General features: G+C 39.1%; 1 protein-coding gene across 4 annotated transcripts in view; it reads right to left on the bottom strand.

Moving 5' to 3' along the window:
* The window catches only part of LRRC1 (leucine rich repeat containing 1), a 103,423-nt gene that overhangs the window by 15,010 nt on the left and 64,239 nt on the right, over window positions 1–24,174 (bottom strand). Inside the window, exons 11-18 of one of the 4 annotated variants that reach the window (XM_054060888.1) lie at window positions 21,281–21,396; window positions 20,205–20,377; window positions 18,340–18,476; window positions 16,388–16,507; window positions 5,768–5,974; window positions 3,384–3,620; window positions 1,422–1,511; window positions 688–765 (exon numbers count right to left, since the gene is read on the bottom strand). In XM_054060888.1, coding sequence (XP_053916863.1) covers window positions 688–765; window positions 1,422–1,511; window positions 3,384–3,620; window positions 5,768–5,974; window positions 16,388–16,507; window positions 18,340–18,476; window positions 20,205–20,377; window positions 21,281–21,396 — 1,158 coding nt within the window. Of the gene's footprint in view, window positions 1–687; window positions 766–1,421; window positions 1,512–3,383; window positions 3,621–5,767; window positions 5,975–15,257; window positions 16,508–18,339; window positions 18,477–20,204; window positions 20,378–21,280; window positions 21,397–24,174 lie in introns of those variants that run through there. The other 3 variants (XM_054060890.1, XM_054060889.1, XM_009567780.2) reach the window with 3 other exon arrangements.

Here is a 24,174-nt window from a genome sequence, read left to right as displayed (position 1 = left end):
TGAAAAAAATTATGGACCAGTTTCACCTCAGAGCAATTTTGTAGAGGCTCTCCTCACACTTTAACTTTCTCAGTACATGGAAACCAAGCAGTAGGTCAAAAATATATATCTCAAAACTGTACATGGTCACCACTGCTGTTGGGAACCTCTGAAGCTCAACGGAGTGGCTGCTTCTAGGCAAGTCTTGAGGTAGTGCAGCCCGAGAGACACATTTATCCCTTGGCACTGTAAGACTCCAACAGGGGAGTTACTTTGAGATATTCTCTCCCAATCAAAAATTACCTCAGAGAAACAAGCTCTACTAGTTTAGATTTCTTTGTAACAGTGGCAATGAACTCATCTAGTAAATATATTATAATATCATGAGAATGCTTCTTGGACCGAGTACAACAGCATTTCTGCTTACATAACTGCTTACTAGGACCATTATTTTCCTGTACGAATCAGCCATTTAAATGAATAATATTTTGTGAAGTACTTTGAACACCGAGATCTGAAAAGCAGAATATAATAAGAAGGAATACGACAATTTGCTTCCATTATAATTTCTTCTATAATATAGTTGGCAAAGTGCCTACGAATCTAAGGCAAGCCTAGACCTAGATCTCAAATTTCCCAACTCTGAGTGATTTGGTTTAAAGATAACAACAAGAGGACACACTCCACAGTGACAAACAATCCATCTACCTCTGCCACTCTGTCCCCCGCTTGTACTCCAGTCAAGTCTGCGGGACCATCTTTCGGCAGCCGTGCAATCATTATCCCCTGGTAAGAAAAAAGAGAAGTTTCAGACCTGACACAGCCTCTTTTATTGTTCTTAGATGTAAAAAGCAAACAGGAAGTAATTTTCAAGACTTGTTGTTCTGTGGCCTCAACTAAATGCCTTAGCACATTAGCAAGAAAAAAATGCCTCCATGGCTGACACATGCAAGAATGAACAAAAGTCATTAATTGTTTACATTGTGCCACAGGGGACAGAATGGGGAACAAAGATTTATTTAAGTGATAATTAAATGAGGAAATGTGAGAAAAACTTCCCTCGAATCAAGCTAGCTCCTGGGAATGAGCAAATGGGATGAGAGAGGCAAGTGAATTGCCAAGAGAATGACCCCACATTGAGGCAGAAAGTGGAAAGTAGCCAACAGTGTTTCAGCCATGAGGCTGTCTTTGGAAAATCATTGGTTTACGTTAGGTTTTCTCCCCAAAATCATCCCTCCAGGAGCTTCCCCACCAAAATCTACTGCTGACTTCTACTTTGGGTAATAAGTTACCCATGTTTCCCCTTGTTAGCTTTATTACACAGATAGCGATGTAACATTGAAAACAACCTGAGAAAAACAACTAAACACAATAGCTTCAAAGAACTGCTCATTAGTCTCTTTCTAATGATTACTAGATAAATTTTGAGTAATGAAATGCACCTCATCATTGTCTTTATATGGAGATGAGCCCTTTCCACCAGCAATGCTAATACCAAGACTCCCCATTTGACTGCACACAGTAATGGTTATCTGGAAAAGAATTATAATGGATAAGTGGCCTGATTAATCAAAAACATTGCCTATTAATTACATGAGCAATGCAAATCTACCTCCCACTCTGAACACCAGCAGATTTGCCCCTGTAGAGCTCAGCCCATGGTGCTGCTATTCAACACCGGCACATGCAAGACTAGTCTTTACTCTTCAATAACACCAAGAAAGCATTATTTCAACAGATTTTAGAGTCACGTCAAAATCACATAAGGCTATTTATGAGGTTGCTGTCCAAACGAGTTGCTTCATAAAACCCATCGATTTATTGAGCATTCATCATGGCAACACCACCAGAACACAGGAGGAATGAAAACTAAGTATTTCTTGATATATTTATGAAAAAAATTAGCTTTGGAACTTCATCTAAAGTCTGATTTGCTTACTTTCAACTCTTTTGAGAGCAGATAACTGAGTTTGAGTACTATTATAGTAATTTTCTTTTCTTTAAATAGACTTTCTGCGTGTTTGTGTAACTATGTCAAAAGATTTGACAATATCATTGACTTCAAAGTAAAAATATCAAGAAGCTTCTTTTTAAAAAGCAGTATAAATTGTAATCTATCTACTCTATTCTCCTCCTGCTGGTATTGGAAAAAATTCACTACAAAATTTTAGATAATTTTTTTAATTTACAGAATTCACAACAAAGGCCATATAAAATTAGTTTGAAGTTCCAAAGACAGCTTATGTTTAAGAATTATTCCTCCCAGTTGCTGGTTGTTTTTTTCTTTAGCATATAATATGCTTGGTAGTAAATAATAGTAATTTACTAGTTGTTAAAACAACAATCACATTATATTTAAGGAATACCTGACCACAGTGTAGTTGAATCTGAATGTAAATTGCATTTCACCTTATCATATTAGTGAATGCACTTATTTTCATTGATTTGATGCATATCTCTAAGATAATTCAAGCCTGGATATCCTGTTATATTTCATAATTAAGGCTATTTCAACACAGCTGCATTTTGAAATTTAACGAATGTATGCAGTTACCCTTGCACATGTAAACATACTCATCTGAAATTCCTAATTTTAAAAAGGCACGAAAGAAAAACAAGTGAAAATCACCCTGTTAAGCGTGGCTTAGACTTAGCATTACATACACACTCAAGGCTTCACAAGCCCATGATTACCAACAGTGCTTTGAAGACACTTCCCAGTACAGATGCGACAACGGCTGAGCTTTGACTCCATGGACACAGCACTATTCTGCATCTGCTCTTGCCAGAGCATGGCTGATTCGCCCCAAAGTCCCCTCTGTCCTGCCCCACGGGCACTCAGCAGAGGTGGGATCTGTGGCCCTGGGAACCAGCCTACTGTTTCCTCACGTGCTCCAAAGCATGCCAAGATGGGATATATCCATTGACTTCAGATTATAGCATTCTCCATAAACTTCAGCCCAAAACTTGCAGTTCTCATTTATAAATTTCCACCTAAACATTCCCATCCCTTCTCTCACGCTGAGAGGGCAAGGCCATGCCTTTGCTCCTAAACTATAGACGAGAATGAAGACAACTGAGTGCCAGCCTGCACACGCCCTTGGTTTGGCTTCACAATAGTCCAAAGCTGGATATACAAAATGAAACAGCATCAAAAGGCTATAAAGAAAGTTTTCATTTGCTTTTTTAATGGAAAACTCTTTTTCCTTATAAGCCAGTGAGAGCAAGGACTACCACAGCTTACACTTGGTGAAAGATAAGTTTCACGACATCTACACATTGCAATGTCCTCCCTTTTTTTGCATCTTTTCCTTTATTAACTGCCTCACGCAAGAAGCAGATTTCCCCATGGACACATGGACACCCCCATTAGGAGACCCCCAGCCTACGCAGCAGTTCATTACCTTCAGCGGAGGCTGTGGTGAATCTACAGCCCTTGGTTCCTCTAGGAACCGGCTGCTCTCTCCGGGAAAGCTGCCTGCTGCTGAGACAGGTGGCTGCACCTTAGTGTTAGTCCCTGGAAGAGTCTTCCCTTTCATTGCCGACTTGTGCTTTTCTTGAAGAGCTGTTCTGGTATGTCTTTGATCTCTCATACTATCACCAGTATCGAAAAGACTGCCAGAAAACTTGGAAATAGGTTCCTGGAGGTTAAAGATAAAAAAGAAAGGTAAACATAGCGACAGCAAGAATACCTATCTGATACCCAGACCCTACCTGTGGTAAATTGGATTTGTTCCTCTCTCTCACATCGCTGTGCCTTAGGATTTGTTTCACAGAAGACAAAACTACAGCTTTAAAGCAAATGTATCTTTCTTTTACCATTATTTCTCTGGGCATGTTTTTCTTTTAACATGAGGGTGGAAATGGTGGAAACAGGAAGAGGACTGGGATTCATACAGCCTTTCTCTACATCCCTTGGCACACTCAAGCACATATAGCAGACGTATACCCTACCAAATCCTGTAATGCCCTATGAAAAGGATGGAGCATGGGAACAAGACTATTTTGGGCAGCCTCTGGCCACTCAGTAGCATTGAATCCATTGTGACAGGGCAAGGAACTGCACACGAAGCAAAGGAAAGGGCATTTCATAGGGAAAACAGCAGTTCTCATAGCTCCTTAGAGATCACATTTTATTTTGGGAAGCACAGGTGTGCGAGGAAAGGCAAGTCCCTACCATGCATCTATATCTCTAAGAAAAGATTTTTGTCTACATTGCCTATTTAGCTGCATACGGTGGTGAGTAGAGACCTTCAAACTTAGTGAATTAGGGGTCCTAAGTAAAGCATCAAAGGTGAGGCATCCCAAAGCCTACCTTGAAGCCTGGCTTTAGGCTGTACCTACTCTGAAATGTAGTGAGGAACAGACAATTTCAGTCTATGTTTAGCTAAACCACAAAGGCTTGAAAAGAGAAATCCATAATTCAAGCACACCCACCAATTGAAACTTTAGACAAGTTTGACTGCAAAACACAATGATGTTTTCCAGTTATCAGTTATGCCCGGGAAATTCAGCAATATCCAAATTCTTTTCACATTTTGGATATTTTATTTATATTTAGTTGATTTTTGTCTTTAATTTGATGGGTAAGGTTAAATCAGTTTTCCATATTATCATAATCCTTATATCTTCTGTTGGCAGTAAAATGATGCACAAAACAAAGGTCAACACCTTTGAAAATAAACCTGAGAAATAACTTCCTAAGCTTGCAAGTTTAATACCAGAAATAAAAAGCAGTGGCACTACCATGAACAGCTGTGCAGAAACCCCACTGGACACTGTTTTTTCAGTTTATATCAGAGTTTCTCCACAATCGCTTTTCAGTTGAGATGGAAAGAAACATCACTAACCCCAGGGAGAGCAAGTAAGGCACAACTGCTTCCTATTTTCACTTAAAATTAAAAGGGAATTTGTTTAGTTTTAACTCACATAAAACTTTTTATTATCTTTTTCTCTCTTGTGGGAGATTCCTCTTTTAATAACCTCAGGCTGAATAACTCAGATCCAACAGCAATGCTGCAGTGCCATGGGTGCTGGGGAGAAAGGCTAGAATCAAGGGCTGGGAGTTGGGACTAAAGGAGGAGGCAAACCAGAAGCAGATGAAGGCAAGGAGGGAACGAATGTCCTGGCAGAGAAGCAGGAGCCCCAATTCCTTCTGCAACTCTCAGCAAACATCTGGAGCAAAGATTGGTGAGCAGTGTCCTGAAAGGGAAAGGCTGTGAGAGTGCAATCACCTCCTGTACAACCTCCTCTCCCCAGGCTATGACCAAGAAGACAGCGAAGCTGCCACCCAGGTGACAGACACTTGGTGGGTGTAGGCTAGAGAAACCACAGCATCCAGGATTTCCTAGATGTCAGCATCCCGGAAGAGCACTATCCAAAACTAAACGTGCATTAGAGTAGCAGGGCAGCCCAACTTTTCTACCATCCAGTCCTTGGGAGACACTGAGCTTCAAGCTCTACTAACATGCTGCTTACCGGAAAGAGATGGAGGGATGTTGGTAACTAGGGATAGAAGGAAGAGTAAAATAAAAACCATGTTTCTCATCGTTGCTCAGGTTACTCATCCTAACCAGCAAGTTGCACTGTACTCTTGGGGACTGGATAGATCCTTTAATTGCAGGCAAAGTAAAGGAATAAAGCATCTAATACGATTCTGAACCCTCTGCACAAGCAAGGCAGGCATAGCACTAACGCTAAGTGTTCAGCGGCATCGTCCTGTGAGCAGGCTGCAGTTTCTCGACAAACAGATAATATTGTCCCTCCTGACTTCAAGGAGACTACCTACATCCTCATCAGGATCCTCCAGTTCCTCCGCTTCTTGCTCGGGACTGATCCTTCCTTCCCTCCATTTTCCATTAGCAGAGCTGAATTTGTACAGGTTACCACCATGAAAATTTTCCTTTCCTTTCAATGAGGCCCAGCGAGAGCCTTGGGAGCTCCAATTATGGCCACTGTACAGTTTAGGAGACTTGGGATGCCACTTAATAGAGTCCTGAGAGGAAGATAAAGAAAAAATAGGCAATGAATAGATTTTAAGAAAGTGACTGAAGTACGTACATGCAGAAATTGTCTGGCAAAGTTTGACAAAGTTTTTTTAGTTTCTCATAAATACCAGGTTTCCACTTTTTACCTTGAGAGGTACCTTTAGTCCCAAAGAAGTACATTGCCAGTTAATGGGCAATACTGGTGATACAAAGAGTAAGAAAAGGCTGTTTAAAGTATTGGAAGCCTTCAAGGACTTACATGAGCGTGGAAACAAACCCACCTTCAGCACTGTAAAGAAGAATTAAATGATTAACCCAGTCTTCAATAATATTACACTCTGTACTATTAAGAAAACCAACAAGAGCACTTAGACTGTTAGTGATCATTTCACCTTGCATCCTGTGGCACAAAACCTATCAAGCTCCCCTCTGTTTTCTACTGATTTATAAAGAAAATGTTCCATTTGTTGAATGGTCTCAATAGAAAGTACAATACTAAAGAGATGTTTTAAGGTTTGCTGATTTTCAAAGTGATTTTAGTCCAGTTCTCCCCAAATGTCAATTACTTATTTAAGTTCAAAACCCCACCTCTCCGTCATACACAGCAGATCACCCACAGCAAGTTGCGTCAAAGTTGCCCACGCACATTAATTTCACTGAGCTTCAGAAGTCATTTTCAAAGAAACTTTTTTCATTATGCTTAAAAAGCTGCTTTAATTTTGCCTTTAAATTTCCTCATGCTGACACAAACCCAACAGCAGAAAGATTCTGACACCCTATCAATAAATATGCTAACGCACATGCTCCAGCAAAGCAAAGGAATGGGGAACACAAACTAATGAAAAACATATCAACGAGCTTACAGTGGGGCAATCAGTGGCACCGACTGACTTTCACATCCTTTAAACAGGCGTTGAATTCAGATTTAACAATTTTTTAAGCTTCCATTTTTCACTTTTTACTGCAAAATGGTTATATTCACACAGATTTCTTGCTGTTATGAGCCCCCTAGATGTCACCATCTCTGCTAGATCTAAGGATGAGAAAGAAAAGGAGACAGGACAAGGCTGTCACTGCTGGACATACTGATTCATCTTCAGCTGCTGACGGAACTCCCCTTGGGATTCTTCATTTGCTTTTGTTTTTAGTATGGCTGAAAAGACGAGGAAATGGACAAGAACAATATCTCAGTGTCTCATTCGCATTGTACGTAGAAGGCATGTCTGGCCTCTGTAAGAAATTTGCTGTTAAATCACATTTTGAGCTCCACTGAGATTCCGCAATACCACTGTTCACTGATAAACAGTGATTTCTGATTATTCTAAAACACACGGCTCAGGACACTCAAGATGATTGTCAATTTAGCTCACCGGTGAATTGAATGCAAAAGCAGCACAATCGTGACATAGTAGTGGCTCTCACCTTTCTGGCATTTGAAAATGCAAGGCAAGAGATGTCCTAATATTTCTTTACACTTGCCTAGAATAAGGAAGCAAATGGGTACTCTTAAAGAGCAGCTTTATTTCCGATGAATGTTAACTAGGGGGACTGCAATTCTAATCAGACTGGGAAATAGCATACTAGCTGAAATTGTTTGCTGTTGTTTTGGTCTGTTTTATTTCAGAAAAGCTAATGTGACGCCTCCATACAGTCAGGGTATTCGGGGACAGTTTAAATCCTTGTCAACTTTTAAGCTCATTAGGAAGTCATAAAGCAATTTTACTCTAAAAATAAACAAAGGTACAGTGAAGCTTTTAACTTCTTCCTAGTGAATGTGTCGTCCTTGTTTAACCCTGATCCCCAATGCTAAACAACAGCCTCTCAAACCCAGCCTACCAAACTCAGTAGAACAGTAAAAGGCTATTCTCTCAAGGTAACAGATATAGATTTCTAATTAAGCTTATCCTGACAATCATTTCACCATCCTAGGAGCACTTTCAACTGCTGTGGTAGCCTCCTGTATGCAAAAGGAGTGAGCTGATGCCCATCAGGAGATCGTACATCCCTGTGCCATTGCAGCCGAACTGGGAAGGCAGAACTGCAGGGCACTCTTGCTCCCTGCCTGTCTTCTCCTACAGCAGGATGCTTTTCCTCATGCTGCCATACAGCTAGAAGGGAAATCCAGTATCTGTTTCACACCTCACGTCATCCGAAACCTAAGAGATTTTAGCCTTCAATCTACTCTTATCTACCAAACTTTAAAGCAAAACAGAAACAGAACGGCAATTCTGCGTAAGAGCTGCTCACGTTTTCATTAGGTCTATACAATACTGTTATCTTTATGAAAGCAGTTTCATCGTTTGGTCATATCAAAAGCAAATGATTGAATGAAACAACCAGAATTGCCTTTTGGCCTACATTTATACATATTCGTCGCAACCAAAACAATCTGTGGATTACACTTGTGTAAAATAAAATGGAGAAACCTAACCGATGAATGCCGCTGCTGTGAGCGTAGGCTGACACTACTTGGAAAACAAATCTTAATCCTCAGCCATTTTTTACAACAGTCCTTTTTGATGAAAGGAAAGGGGTAGGGGCTGGAACTAAGAAGACGGAAGACTTCAAATTAAGAGTTCAGTAGCAATATAAGGTGAGGAACAGAGAATGTCAGGGATGTTGTTGCTGGGCTCACTGCCAGGGTGTTACTGTGCAGGGCTCTTTGCATTCTTTTGGACAAAGCCAAGAGTAGCCGTGTTGCTACACACAGCTGCAAGTTCTTAGCGAGGCCAGTAGCATGCAGCGTTTGCTAGTAGGAGGTGGAAGGTACAGCTCTGCTGTATGTTGTGCCTCAATACAAAGCAACCACTTTATTCTATATTTTTTTCCAAAAAATGCCCATCCAGCTCATTACTCTGAGATATTAATGAAAACTGTGTTAGATGGGCGATAAGCTTCCATCACCCTTCAAGGTGGAGGGTGCAACAGTTCAGCTAACAGACAGTAGATTTGTACTCCAAAAACAAAGTCATCTTAAAAAACCTCCACTAATTTATTAGTCCATTCTCATTAGATTTAATGCTGTAGAATCAGGCTTTGAGACAAAAGAGGTTACCGCGCTAACATTATGAGAGAAAAACCTATCCCCCATAAAGAATTTTACAGAAATTTGTCTTCTTACTACCCAGGTAAGGTATGAAACTTCTTCTTGTGTTTTAGACATAAGGAACAAGTTCTAGAAATTAGGAAGAATTTGTTCACAATGAGGGTGGTGAGGCACCGGCACAGGCTGCTGAGGGAAATTGTGGCTGCCCCATCCCTGGAGGTGTTCAAGGCCAGGTTGGATGGGCTTTGGGCAGCCTGAGCCAGTGGGATGTCCCTGCCCATGGCAGGGGGGTTGGAACTGGATGAGCTTTAAGGTCCCTTCCAATTCAAACTATTCTATAACCATCAGGAAGCTGAGACCCAACAAGATCAAAACGGTCACTGTTTTAACTCATTAGTAACAAACAGGGTAAAGCACATAGTCTTACACTCTCTCTAAAATGTTTGGAGTAAAAGGAAAAAGGGGAACTCCGCATTTAGGACTTTAAATTTCTTGGATCTTTGGACTGTGTAATACTGATTTTTTCTAAACGCGTAAGAAATGTTTTGGGGGAACACTATTTGACAGCTTCAAGAGTTGCTACATTCCATGGAAATAGATTTTTCATCTCCCTTCATTAATAATGATCTTTATTGATTGGCAACAGATAATTTTCTTTCAATATTTCACCAGCATGCCAGGTGGGCCCCTTTCTAGCTCTTTTCAATGTTTTTCATGTTTTCAAAGGTTGTCTCTTCAGAACATAAATACTCCTCTGTATCATACCCCTGTATGTTAAGAGGACAAATTGTTCTCACAAAGTACAAGGTGTCTATTCCGATAAGATCTCGCTAATAAATCCTCTGCAGAATGAATTTCCTCCAGGCAACAAAGGTGTGCAAATGCTATGTATCACCCTAAATCATCCTGGCAAATGAAAAAGAATCCAAAACACACAAGCATTAAAAGCCAAGACATGAAAACCACACACATTTCTGAATTAACACACTGAAACCATTCAGTGACAACAGAACACTCTGCTTACAGCAACAGCCTGGTCACCGTCAGCAAGAAGTCAGTGCTTCCAGTTACCTAAAATATCTCAAGAGTAAAACATCTGATACTGTAACTCAACTGAGAGCCCCAAACACACATTCTCACCTATTTAAAAAAAAATACTTATATAGCTTAATCAGTAAATATGGGGGAAAAAAGTCTTTAAAGACTTATTTTCTAGAATATAAACACTCTTTTCCTTTAAAAGGTGTACTTAAAGTACAACTACACATAACATACACTACTAATTGAAAACTACTTCCCATTTTAAAGTACAAAAGGCTGTCTCTAAAACAGCTTCCTGTGATTCACATGAAATAATAATGAAAGCTAAACAAAATGCTGCTGAAACAAACACATCCTTGGATACTATTTCACTGTAGAAGAGGCAATGTAAAAGCTACCTGAATGGATTATTGAAGCAAACCTTTCGCAGGGAAACTTTGTTAGCAGTTAAATATATGACTTAATTTTTAACTTAGATGTTCAAGTGTTAAGTAGCCAGATAAGATTTTTTTAATTTAATGAAGACATCATTTAAAAAGAAATAAAATTACTGTAGATTATCCTGAAAACCTCCACTATGCAAAAGCTCTTCAGACTTGCCATTTTCTCCCCTACTGAATGGAAAAAAAAAGTCATTAGCAATACTCAAATAATGACTCCTTGTTAGTTAGTTTAGATTTTGGTTTGGTTTTAAGTTGTTTGGATGGGCCCTTGCGCAGCCTGGTCTGGTGGGAGGTGTCCCTGCTCATGGCAGGGCGCGTTGGAACTGGATTATCTTTAAGGTCCCTCCCAATCCAAACCATTCTGTGCTCAGTGGAAGTCCAAGATGTCATCAACAACCTGTAGAGAAATTCATTCAAGTAGTGGCCCATCTAATAATCCAGAAATATAGGACAATTGTATCTCCTGTGAGCTACTTCAAAATCGCTTAATTCAGGCCACTTATTTTGGGTTTGGGTAAAACTGACAGAGCGATCAGAGAATCAAACTGCTTAAATCAGTACCACAGTCCCATAATTTGCTCGAGTTTGCTTCAGGACGAAAAGAAGATGACACAAAACTGTCTTTGAACGGTTAAGTCCTGTCTCTGTATTATTCTAGGGATGCTTACAAACCGAAATTCAAGCTGCTGACGCTTTGATGGTTTTTGCAAGCTGTGCACGCACGTTGAGGAAAGTTACCACCCTCAGTACTTTTTTACTGCAGTGAACATTGTTAACATTTTGGGCACGGCTGGTACCATGCCTCCAGCTGCACATCCAGAGATACTGGTCAAGACAACATTCTCCATCATGAAAAGTGTCATAGGTTACTGGACATCAGGTGTCCACTTTCTGGTATTAATGCCAAGAAAGATTTGCTAAATCCCTTCTCCAAAACATCACTGAGGAGCCTTCACAAGGACTGTACTTTTCAGAAAAGGCCTTCTTCTCTATAAAGATCAGCTATAATAATACTTAAGATCTCAGCGTTAATAGACTAAGAACATCAGCGTTAAGAGGCACACTGTGAACAAATTTACAAATTCAAAACCAGGCTGCCATGAACCCTTGCTCCTGAAGTTAGGCAAGGTACAGTCCAGTCACACGCCAAGCCCTGCAAAGCCCTCTAGCTCTGGCAGAACCCATGCCTGATCACCCTGTTGCTACAAGAACTGTACAAGAGGAGATAAAGCTCTTCATCATACACCAGAAGAGGCGATAACATGGTTCCTGCAAAGCAGCTCACAAAGCTGTCCTCCAACCAGGTATCTGCTTCTCCACTCTGAAAAAACACACATTTTTCATTAAGCTGATTGAATACTAATAATATTCCTGAGTTCAGAATGAAAGAGGAAGGCATCATTCCACTGAAAATGTCACAATGGGTCCAGGAGGAACGTAACACCCAAACCATTTATCTATCAGTAACCAAGGTCAGTCTGCTTTTATCATCTTCTCTGATAGCAACCTAAGCCTGGAAGCAGATTAGTGCATTTGATGGAAATTGAAGATGGGAAACACTCCGATCAAGTCAATTGAAAAATGAAAGTAATTGGATTTTCCAGAGTCAAGGTAAAGACTGTCAACAAATTCTCCATTAACAAAAGGTCTGGACTTTTCTGATAAACAGGATGCTTCAGTCTCAGGGGGAGATAGATGTTTACAGCGAACCGCAACAGGATCAACTAAAGAATACTGAAGAATTGACTTTAAAAAAATTCCCAGTGTAAATACTTTCCTTTCAACAGCTGAATTTGTGAGCAGCAAGTAGTGAAACTTGTTAAGTAGCTAGTCTGCTAAACATGGTTCACCCAGCACTAGTAAAGCACTAATATTAGACAAGAAGCAGGCTGATCAGCTTGTTCCGGATACAAACAAGTCATTTGCTGGAAAGGACCGCAGTATGCAAGTTTCCAGTACTCACTTTCCCACAATATGCTGATTATTAAGAATATGGAATGCAAGCCAGAAAAATAATCTCAACACATAAGTTATACGGAAGCTGTGGAAAAAGCCTGGAGCAACACACAGGGGATGGAAAAATTTGTTACTACACTAACTACACTAAAAATGGTAGCAAGAGTGGTTATTTTTTTCCCCTACTCTTGTAAGACTATGGAATTGCGACTTTCAATAGCGAACTCGCATGCAGTAACTGACAGGTTAATATTAAATCTACTGCACCACTACGGTCAATTGGTTTTCCTTGATTACCTGTTTAGCTAATAAAGCAGGACGTAAGTATTGCAGTGTTTTTTCTTCGTGTTACACCCACCTCCCAAAAGACTTACAAAGCAACTAACAAAACACAAGAGGAAAATAAAAAAAAAAAAGGAAAAAGTCATGCTTACAAAATTATAATCACTAGGCAGGCTCCTCACAGTCATCAGCAACAGAAAAGAGCCAAACAAAGACCGGGAAGGTAGGGTTCATACATTCAAGGACACAGAGACACACACTGCTTCAGCATAACAAACATCATCAGCTTTTTCTGGCTATAAAATACAGCTTAAATTACCTGGAACCTTATTGACACTGTTGGGAGGACAAGTGTACTTAAACCACTTTATAAAATGGCACACATACAACTCATTCAAGAGAGCAGAGGGACTGCGGGGGTCTACGCTGCTGGAGGTTTGACCGGGTGGAATGACATGCAAGTCACCCTTTCATGGTAAAGCTGCTGCGAAGCAGATATTTAGGATGTGGGGGAGAGAGAGGGTAGCCACTTGTCATCGTTAGCACAGGGAATATCTAAGCATCTTTTCAGCCGTGAAAACAAACAACACTTCAGCTGCTATTATTCCACACTACCAGCAGCTGTTTTCAAACCTGGAAAAATGCACTTACTGCCAGACTCAAACATCCTACACTAAATTGTATATTCTGCTGAACTCTGCAGCAGAGCAGAATCTCAAATTGCCTCCCCCAAAGAGCATAAACAAAAGACATCAACAAGATACAATGCTATACAGTGTTAGTGAAGAACGTTGAAAAACACCTCCTCTTTCAGATCTCCCCAAACATAAAGGAAACATAATGAAAATCCAACCTTTCATTACAGAGATTTGCAAAGCAAAGACTGATTTCCCACTGCAGTGAAAGGTGGGGAACACCAGCACTCCTTTGGAGATAGCAGCAGGATGGTCTGATGATGGACTTCAGCTCCCATAACCTCTTAACAAATAACTGTTGGATTCTACTCTGAGCTCGATTTATTTTCTTTAACAAATGAATGAAGGGAAACACCCTCAATAAGCAATTCCTATCACCTGTCTTCGGCTGAGATGACCACAAGGAGATGGCACTAGCCACCCTAAAGTAAAGAAACCATCTCAAATGAAGGCAACAAGCCTGGATCACCCAGTTCGCTACAGCCTGAGAAAACAAAACAAATATTCCTCCCATTACTTTAAAAGAATACAAAAATAAATTGACTGTTGACCAGTTACTTCATGTAAAAGCCAATGCAGCAAGCAGCGCCTGTCGTCTGGTTAATTTTTGGGCTGCAGTGCAGGCTCCCCAAGCGTGCTGGAGTGTACAAAAAGCAACTGCCTGGCGACAAAGCACCTATCAAAGAACTGTAACAAGATTTACATCCTGTTCTGACTTCAGCAAGAGGGAGTGAGTGCACACGGGCAGTTAATTATTTTCACATGGTGGCATGTTAGGCATTGCCCAAATCCAGGCTTTACATATTTACTTCATTTTGCCGATGGAGCTCTCCCGTTTCTATTTGGAGCAGACACTAAAAACAAAACAAACAAACTACAGCCTCCAAATGAAAAACTGTCATCACAAAGTCTTGCTGCCTTTGGCTTCGCTCTGTCCTTTTTAGGAACTCTTTTTCATCGTCAAATGAGTTTGCCAAGGTTTACTTGGACTCTGGATACAGTTTCTTATATTTTTAAACTTTTGTTGTGTCATCCCAGTATTTTTTTTTTAAATAGCAGCTTACCAAGACCAAGTGGCAGGACTCTGCCTTGGGCAGAACAAAATTGCGCTACCCATGAACCTATCAACTGGCAGCAGCTCCTGCAAAGAGACCGTGGCTCAAAGCTTAAATAAGGAATTCTCTGGGATGAGAATAAATCATAAAAAGTGATGTGTTTTCCCAGGTTAGATTTGTATATGTGCACATGGCTTGAAATAACTACTTGTACGCTATCAAATACAAAGCAGCACCTTTTGTAAAGGCTTCAAATGAAAAAGTTAAATTACAAAAATTATCTAATATTGCAGTTATTCATTTCAACACAGAATTTATTATAACTTCCCTGATCTCCTTCTTTGCCTCCATCCCAGAAAACCTCATACAAGCAACGCTTACCAGAAGAAACGTTCAGCAGAAGAAGGGATGTGTTTAGCCATAAACAAAGTGTCAGGTCTTTCATCTTGTGGAAATTCGCGTTATTGTTCACACTAAATACATCAAATACTTGCTCTGAACTCAGACTGCTCAAGTCCCCGTGCTGAACAAGTTCAAGGTCTTCCTTAGTTCACAGCACATACAGAACCCAGAGACACCAAAATCAATCTTTATCTGCCTTTTGCAAAACTTAATTTACTAAATTCTATTCGGTTAATACTTACCCCTATAAAAAAACAGAACCCACAGATTTATTAAGACCAGGAAATCAGTATTGGACCACTGGAAGTGCAACACAGTAACAATCATAGTAAATTCCAGTATTAATTCATACAGATTTTAATTGCTATTTTAATGACACAATAAATCTACCGAAGGTTTTAAAGATTTTTTTTATTATGGTTTTATATATTTATATAAAACCAGCAAAGCACTTTAAAGTATCATGCTTTCTTGTGTAATACATAAAGCTAGTTTCATACTGTGCTTCTGAAAGTCTATCGTGCTGTTTTTCAAGTTATTTTACAGATGGCACATTTAAAAAAGACAACGGAAGCATGAATTTCTAGTGACTGCAATGCAACACAGCATCCAAAACAAGATGTTTCATTACAGCTAAGTTAAAGTGTGAGTGCATTATGTAATAAACAATAGCAGTTTGGTCATTTTAATCTTAATTCTGTATACAACAAAACCAACATTTGTGCTTCACAACCTAAAATCCCATGATATAAACATAAGTTGTCTGCTGTAAAAATCCCAACATATTACTGTCTGAAAAGAAAAACATATCTAAAACAGGAGACTCAAGTTTAAATCTTGCCATTTTCCTCAATAATTGCTATATTTAAGACTAATATGACATACAAGACACAATAAGGCACAATGGGTGGTACAGACGAATGAATACACTTGTCCGTGAAACAACTTCTCTTCCACAAATACTAAAATATGTACCGCTCAAGATAAATTTTCTCTTAAAAATGAAATACATCATTTTGTTATGAAAGTCCTATACAAAAATTTAAAATTTACACCATCTGAGCTGCCAAAAAAATAAAAAAAAATGTATCAATTTTCCACAAAACTATATTTCTCACCGTCACATCCAGCCACTGGGAAAAGGCTATCCCAGCACTCTGGAAAAGAAAGGCATTACCTCCCCTGTGTTTAAGATAAAAATATTCTATTCTGCATACAGTAGTGTATTATACTTAAAAAAGCCTAGCACTATTAAAATTACAATATTGATTTGGAAATTATTGGTTCACTGCCTGGATGAAATAAGGCACTTTCTTCCAGTGGGCAGCACTTTTCACATATATGGAGACGATGAATCAGGTTCTGGTTAAAAACAAAAAGGGGTTCAGTGAGGTCCCAGAAGACGACAGGAACATTTCAACAGCAGGGGAAGACACAGGAGGTAAAACCTGGAGATGAAACTCTACACAGAAGTGGTCACTCTGTCAATGGCATTATTGACCTCGTTTTTGTTTGAATCCAGTCCTTTAGCAGCATTCATATCATTCCGTAAATTCTCCACTGTCTTTTTCATGTTCTTTAATTCTCCAGGGTGTGGAGTGGCTCGCCTTAGAAGTGTTCTCTAAAAATAAACAGCGCAATAAGTGGTTTTGCCTTCGTCTCTTTGAAAAACAACATACACTTTCAAGGCTTTAGCATTCACATACCAAACATTAGGTATTGATTTTTTTCCCCTTTCCCCCCTCTTTTCTTTCTCAAACTACAGTGCTCTGTGTTAAGCGTTATCCTCATACCTGTTTGTTTATGAAGACAGTTAAAGAGGTTTTAATAACTGTCTGGGAGCACATTTTTGCCTCTCTTGACCTACTAATCCGAAAACTACTCAAATGAAGTACAATTACAAGTTATAAAGTAAAGATTCTTTCATAAATAGAGTTGGGAATTTTTTTTTCTCCCCAAAAAACCCACCCAAGTGATTTAAGATCACATTTCAAAAAAGAAACATTCAGTTGGTTTTGAAAGTACATCACAAGATCTCTGTACAGTGTCAAATACATGTTTGTGTGGAGTTCTGTACACCTTCCAGCCCAACTACACAGTTCGGTTCTCTTGTCGATAGAGGACAAATCTTAAGGAGAGGGAGCATTTCTCTCCCATCTTAGACAAAAGAACATCTAACATCATCATGCTGAAACCTTTACAAGGAAAATAAAATTTTAAAAAATCCCAGTTAGCATCCAGATTAGAGACCAAGAGAACACTAAGAATAATGGCACAAATAAGTATCAGTGTAATACATATATATAATTACTTTTCAGTGGTATATATGTAAACTGTGCAGACTAATGTGGAATTCATGACCCATAAATGGGGGCACTGATCAAAACTGCTACGGGAATCTGCCTTCCTTCCTCCCTGGTAGGATCATAAACTTCTTTTTCTGCTCAAAAGGTTCCTGCCTCAAGTTAGGCCACAATACCCTTACTGTATGGATATTCCTGGCTTGATACAATTGTTAAGAAGCATCCTTCTGAATTCCCTTACCAGTCAGTCTATTTGTTTCTGCTTTGTTTAGTTTCTGCTGCTTTAGATTACGCAATTATCTTGCTTGAAAATTTACATTTCCCTACTAAGAATTTTTTGTAGTCACTTTTTAAGGTAAGATCAAGTTCGTAGCATGCTGCAATCCAGAGTGCTCTGAAGTATCTCAAGCAGAGCTCTTATGAGAACCACCAGCAGTTCTTTTAGAGCATCAGAGAAGCACACTGAAAATCTGATTTAAGCAGTCTTAATCTTTACAAAGAGCTGTAATTGTTAATGGAAGTTAGTAAAGCTAAAGATCATGTTGCATTTTGATCTTCAGGACATGCAGAGCCCAACCTAACGGAGAGGTCTTATAAGTACAATGACAGATGTTCCCACATCCTTTGTTTAAGTGGGAAACTAATGAGCAACGTTTTTGCAGTTTATGGACACTACGGTTGTTTCAATGCAAATGGTGGAGAAAAATAAAGAAGAAATAAAGAGAGAGAGAGAAAGAGATTGAGAAGAGAAATTAGAGAGACAAACAATGGCAAACTTAATGGAGACAAATGCCAGAGTGCTGGAAACCTAAATTAGATTCTATATACTTTCAGGCAGTAAAGCTTCACAGATGCAGACAAAGATCCTATCTTGTTTCTGGAAAGAAAACATCCTGAGCAGACACAGGAAGACAAAGCAAAAGAAAGACTGTTCTGCATCAGAACATAGAAGTTGTATTCAAAGCAGGAAGAAAAAAAAGGCATTTTAAGTCAATACGAAAAGTTTTACCAGTCAACACAGTCTCTGCTACAAAGGTATGCAAAAACACGCAGTAGCAGCTGAAATATTTACAGCAAGAGAGTTCAGATACTTTTTCCTCTTTTGCATTAAAGTCAGTGTTTGCAGGTATCTAAAGGTTTGGAAACATACCATTTCATTATCCTCTTCATCTTTTTCATCTTCTAAGAAGCGAATTGCACTGACTCTATTCACTGCCCGCTCATTCCATGTTTCATCTGACACTTCATTTACCAAACTCTCCAGTGCACCACATCGTGGTAGGTTATCTGTTAGAAGAGCAAAATGTAAATAAAGATTCAAAGCACATCTAAACCATCAACATGTTATATTGTTAATAACTACAATAGCCAACCAATCACTCATCTGGGAGTTGCAGATGACTATTTCTATATTTTTGATAGAAAACAGAACTTGTACTAATTTTCTGTTATCAAGTACACACGATAAATAATTTCTGTATAAATGAGAAAATTCTGTACTTGGACTGTTTCAGGTTCATAACAGTTTCAGAGCATTGATTATATAATTTAATCCATTTCCTATACTATCTATACATCCTTTTCTTCCAGCTCATGGATGCCACCTGACATTAGCCAGTTCCCTAAAGGGCATTCTATAACACAGGATTATTGCCTATTGACCCTGAGCATTTTAGTACTCCTAGGCATAGAAGTCCAATAATCTTCATTCCAAGCCTTCTACCTTTGAAGACACAAGATTAATTCAGCAAGGAAGAAAACTAATTTCTAGTAGGGAGGCCTTTAGAGAAAGTCAGACTGGCTCAGTTCTCTTCTCGAGCTAACTTAATCTTCTCTAAATCTAAAGGGGTTAATATATTTACTTATTTTATTTTTTAAAGCAATTTCTAACCTTAAAATCCAGAAGCTGACACAAAACAAAGCCATTTCCACACTTCTGCTGCTTTAACAAGTTCTATTTGCATCAGCTGCATAGTATTGAAAAGAATTAATCTATTGAGAGGAATTAATCTAAGCCTGGGAACCCACAATACAGATTTCTACAGGCAATATTTTCTCCTCAAGCCCCTTTGTACTCAGTGGAGAAGAATCCACATAGTTTCTTTTATAAATCTATTCTTGTGTGGGATAAATTATTCTCCAGTGATTAGAGCACAAGTTTTAAATATTAGCTGGGATTAATCCCCTTGTATGTTCACACATTGCTATAAAAGCTTAAGGACAAAAACCACCAAGAAGTTACTGGCACAGCAACCAGACAACAGCGAAAGAGTTTATGCTTCCACCTGACCCAGAAGCAAGTTTGAGCACCAGGGGTAGAAGCAATTTACACTGCCATTCTACACTTGTTGAAGAATACAATCAGTCTACCGTACAGTATCGCTGCTTGAAAGAAAATTAGCTTGCTAAAATGTGAAATGTCTACTTCTTCACAGAATCACAGAATCACCAGGTTGGAAAGGACCCACTGGATCATCGAGTCCAACCATTCCTAACACTCCCTAAACCATGTCCCTAAGCACTTCATCCACCCGTTTCTTAAACACCTCCAGGGAAGGCGACTCGACCACCTCCCTGGGCAGCCTCTGCCAGTGCCCGATGACTCTTTCTGACCCTTTCCTCATCACAAGCCATGCAATGTAAAGAGACTGCAGTTGGAAAGCCACCGATTTACACTACCTATATATGTATTTAAGATGCATGATCAGTATATGCAAATATGAACGCTGTTACTTGGCCCACTGGCAAGCCTCAGAATAACGTATCATTAAATCTTCTTAGACGTCTGTATTTCATTAATTGCGGCTGATGCTGTTGTATTTTAAATAACACTCAGAGCCATGTTTTTCAAGATTCTGAATATCAGAATGATTACAAGGGGAAAAAAGTGTTTAAAAGTGAAAATTTGCCACTTTGTTCATTACAGCTTACGCAAGTTTTACAAACCTTTATGGAACAGACAACACAGTAAACAAAGAAGAAGTACATCACGAAAAACTGACTTCAGGCATTTACCTTGGCAACCAGGCTCAGAAGGCATTTGAGGAAGCAATACACACGTTAAAATCTTTTCTCCTGTTTCAGGGTCTTTGTCAGTCTGAAACGTCAGCAAAGGTTGGGACTGGTTATCAGACAACCACAAAGCCTTCAGCTTTAAGGTAGTCAGTGAGAGGGGAAGATACGTCAGCCTGGTTCAAAAAAGAAAAGTAAAAAAGTCAGGGCAATCTCTACAAGATTTAATTGTTTAGGATGTCATCTCATAAGCATGTATCCCTGAGTTGGAATAAACAGGATTGTGATTAATGCCTCCAACAGAAGGCATTGCTGTTGGATACAACAATAGTAGTCAGATTCTGACTATTCCATTATTTTTAAAAGAATCTATGGCTTAAACATAATTCTCAGAAGATGTGAATAACAGATAAAACAGTGCAGAGATTTTTCCGCTGCAGTAAAATGCCCTGGAAGGCAGACAGCTGCTTCTGCTCTGGAGCCTTATACGTACACAACTGCCAGAGCAGAAACACTAAGTGCTTATGAGACAATTACACTACATAGATGAGATGCTGTTTGCTTTTTCTCTTTTTTTTTGTTCCACTTAACTTCCTACTAAGCAACTGAACTAATTTGCTGCTTTATGCTTCAGCCAATGCCTTTTTGTATCTTGATGTCGGAAGCATATCAACTAAGATTCATGAGAAGCCACAAGGTCAAAGTGGCATTATTTGTTACTCGCGCTGATTCTCTAAGATAAGACGATCAATATTAGTGTTATTTGACATTAAGGCTGGCAGCTTCCGCTGAAGCTCTACTGAATTGCCTAGTTCTAATTCAGAAATATACAAACCCAGAGGGCTTTTTGAAATCCTATCTTTTGCCTAGAGTCAAAGCAAGTCAAGAAATGTACTCATGACAACACACAATTTATGCTACTTTGGCCTGAGGGGAAGACTGACAGTTGCAAAAGTAACGCCAACAACAAAAGTTACAATTTGGGGTTTGTGTTACTTCATTCTTGGACAATATTGTTTGTTGTTAGAAAGAATTAAATAAATCCAGCGAAAGAACAAGACAATATAGAAATCTCTTACCTGTTTCCAGCAACATCCAGGACATGAAGCTCAGTGGCTTGGGAAATTTCAGAGGGAATTCGAGATAATCTGTTGTCACGTACAGAGAAGACATTCAGACTGCAGCATCCTCCAATCTATATTAGAGAACACGGAAAAAAAAAAAAGTCTGGTATTGTTGCAGTACGATAGTATAAACAAAGGCGTGCAGTAGGGGGTCACATAATATGTTACAGCACATTCAAGTTACGATGCCTGCCAGACACTTCACCCAAAGGTACAGATTGCAAACAAGTGTTAGCTAAAAAGACGCCTGACCTGAAAGGAGTCTGTTGCAGCAGCTTCTTGAACAGCCGTATCTACGAATACTGGGTATTGCTACAAACAGGTTGGGTTCTACCTACATTCTAGAGCCTTCCAAGACAGGAAGGCATTAGTAACCACACAGATATCACTTTGCAGACAACCTTCACAAAAAGCACTAGCTTCAACTTTTTCTAGCTCGATGTTTTACACATTAATCCTTTCTTTGCTCGTGATAACTTTAGGCACAAGCAAATGCAACGGAGCTTTAGGCAAGGCAAAATGTCAAACCTATCAACTGCCAACATTTACTGAGTCCTCAAAGAGTAATAAAGAGTTCACAAAAAGCAGAAGACTTTACAAGTAATGTCTGTGATGTCCTGTTCTATTACAAGCATCTAATTTTAAGATGATTCCCATATGCACTGGGCATTTTAATCTAATTTCCTCTTCCTCTACCAGTTTATCCAAACATAAGCATCTGCATTCCCAAGCTAATTTTTGGGGTGCAAAAGATGCAAGTTTTAAGTTTTACCCTTAAAATATCTACATTTTGCATCAAAAATACATATTTTCAGAAAAATAAACCCTCTACATCTGATTATCAAAACACATTCCACCTTTTTGTTCCAGATGACAATTACTATTCCTATAAACACCAAAATTATTAGTTTTAGTAACCTGAAATCTGCTCCAAGTACCTCTTTGTTCCTATTCACAAAGGAAAGTTACCTTTGTTTGCTTATCATAGGGAACTTCAAAAAGCACTGTATTTCTTTGCCAGTTCCAAAACTCACCACAAGAAGGGAAAAGAAAAAATGTATCTTCCCCGACTCTAAGATTTCCAATGCCTTTTGAAGCTTTCAATTTAAGCAGGCATAGAACCTAAGTATAGACAGCAAATCTACTGAAAGATCTTGGTACAAAATTAGACGATTTCTATAGTCACACACAAGTAAAAAGGCCCTTCTGTCACAATATACCCAACATGTCACTACATAGCTATACCTTGGTCAAGAATCCCCAATTTTGAGCTGAAATTATTAATGTGTCTTAGTTAACTGTCAGTTCTGTCTTTGCAAAATCCATAATCCAGTCCAAACTCAAGTTTGAGATTACAGACAAATACCACAAAAGCTTTCCCCCAACTCCAAGTAAAAATCACGTTGATTTAACCTACCCCACTTACCAAGGAAAAAGCCATTTTTAAAAGGATGCGACTGCAACTTAGAAAATAATACAAACAAATGGAACATTCATACCCCACTCACCTTCCTCTGTGTCGTTAAGTACATTTTAATGGAAGAAAGCAGCAATCAGCTGCTTAAGGCTTCTGATTCACAAGCTATTTGCAGTGCAAAGTTAGCGCACAACATTCTCTTGACAAAACAAAATCTAGGATAGTTTCCCTTAAATCACTGCACTTGAAAATGCAGATGTTTCTCAAGAGTATCAGCGTTCTCAGCCCCATGTGCATGGTAGGAGCAGTAACCCCCTTAGCAATTTCTGCTTGTGAATCAAAGCCCTTAGAAACCAGCGCTTAAACCACAAGCAAACATTTCTTAGGGCAGTAATTCTGCTATTCACTTTAAAGCGCGTATAGATTCTCAAATAATGTGCCTTGACACATTCACAGAATACGGTGCCATACAGAAGAAAAATAATATATAAATACACAAGTGTCTAATTGCTGTATCTAACATGAGAAGCTGTGAAAAGCAAGGGGTACAATTAGTGAATGTTGATGAGCTGACGAGTGATGTCCTAACCTTATATAAAGTGTTCACTTTTCCATGAATGAAGTTTGCATTATTCAGTCTTGGAGCATGGAGATCCAAACAGTTTAGCCAAACAAGCAAAGTAAAGCCATGCAGCCCTGATGAGACCAAACCTTCCGTAATTTTGACAATGGAAAAATGCAGCAGTGGAACCAACTGGCCTGAGATATCATGCATTTAAAGCAGTTTAATGAAAGGTAACAGCAGAACCATGGACTGAATAATACTTACAGGGTAATCAATTTACCTGACCCATAATTTTCCAAGCTGCTAACAATTAAGAAAATACAAGAGATGTTCAATTTATTTTTCTTTACCCACACTGGACAAGAGCATGCGAACAAACAGAGACAGAACATACATTCTTCTACTGCCAAAGAAGGTTAGAACTCCTAAGTTATTTTAATTTCAGTTATTTTAACTTTGCTCTATCAGTCACTAGGTAAGCGTTTAAAGGCTTTTTTTCACCCAGAGGTAGGAAAGACTTTTTGGGGGAATGGGGGAGATTGTAGACAGATTCCGAAATCATTTTATCAAACGTGGTTTTAGAAATGCAGGTAGCATCTAACAAGCAGCACTGGATGAGATACCACAGAGAAAAAAAAAGACAAGTTGTCAGTTTAAAAAAGCTAAAATCTTTTGTCATTTCACAAAAAGATGGTACCCACCGAGCAGTACAGAAAGACATCAGGTCCGATGTTTGAAAACCTAAACACGAAGTGGTACAACTGAGGCAAAGTGCACACACTAAATGGCATGCTGAAAGGAACACATTGTTGTGACCACCATGAAGTAATACGGTATCAGAACGTTGCTGGTTTGGCTGAGAGTCAT

The sequence above is a fragment of the Cuculus canorus genome, chromosome 3, assembly GCF_017976375.1.
Source record: "Cuculus canorus isolate bCucCan1 chromosome 3, bCucCan1.pri, whole genome shotgun sequence".
NCBI classification, from domain to species: domain Eukaryota; kingdom Metazoa; phylum Chordata; class Aves; order Cuculiformes; family Cuculidae; genus Cuculus; species Cuculus canorus.
The sequence above is the reverse complement of the archived record's forward strand: the minus strand, read 5'-3'. Positions and strand labels throughout refer to the sequence as shown.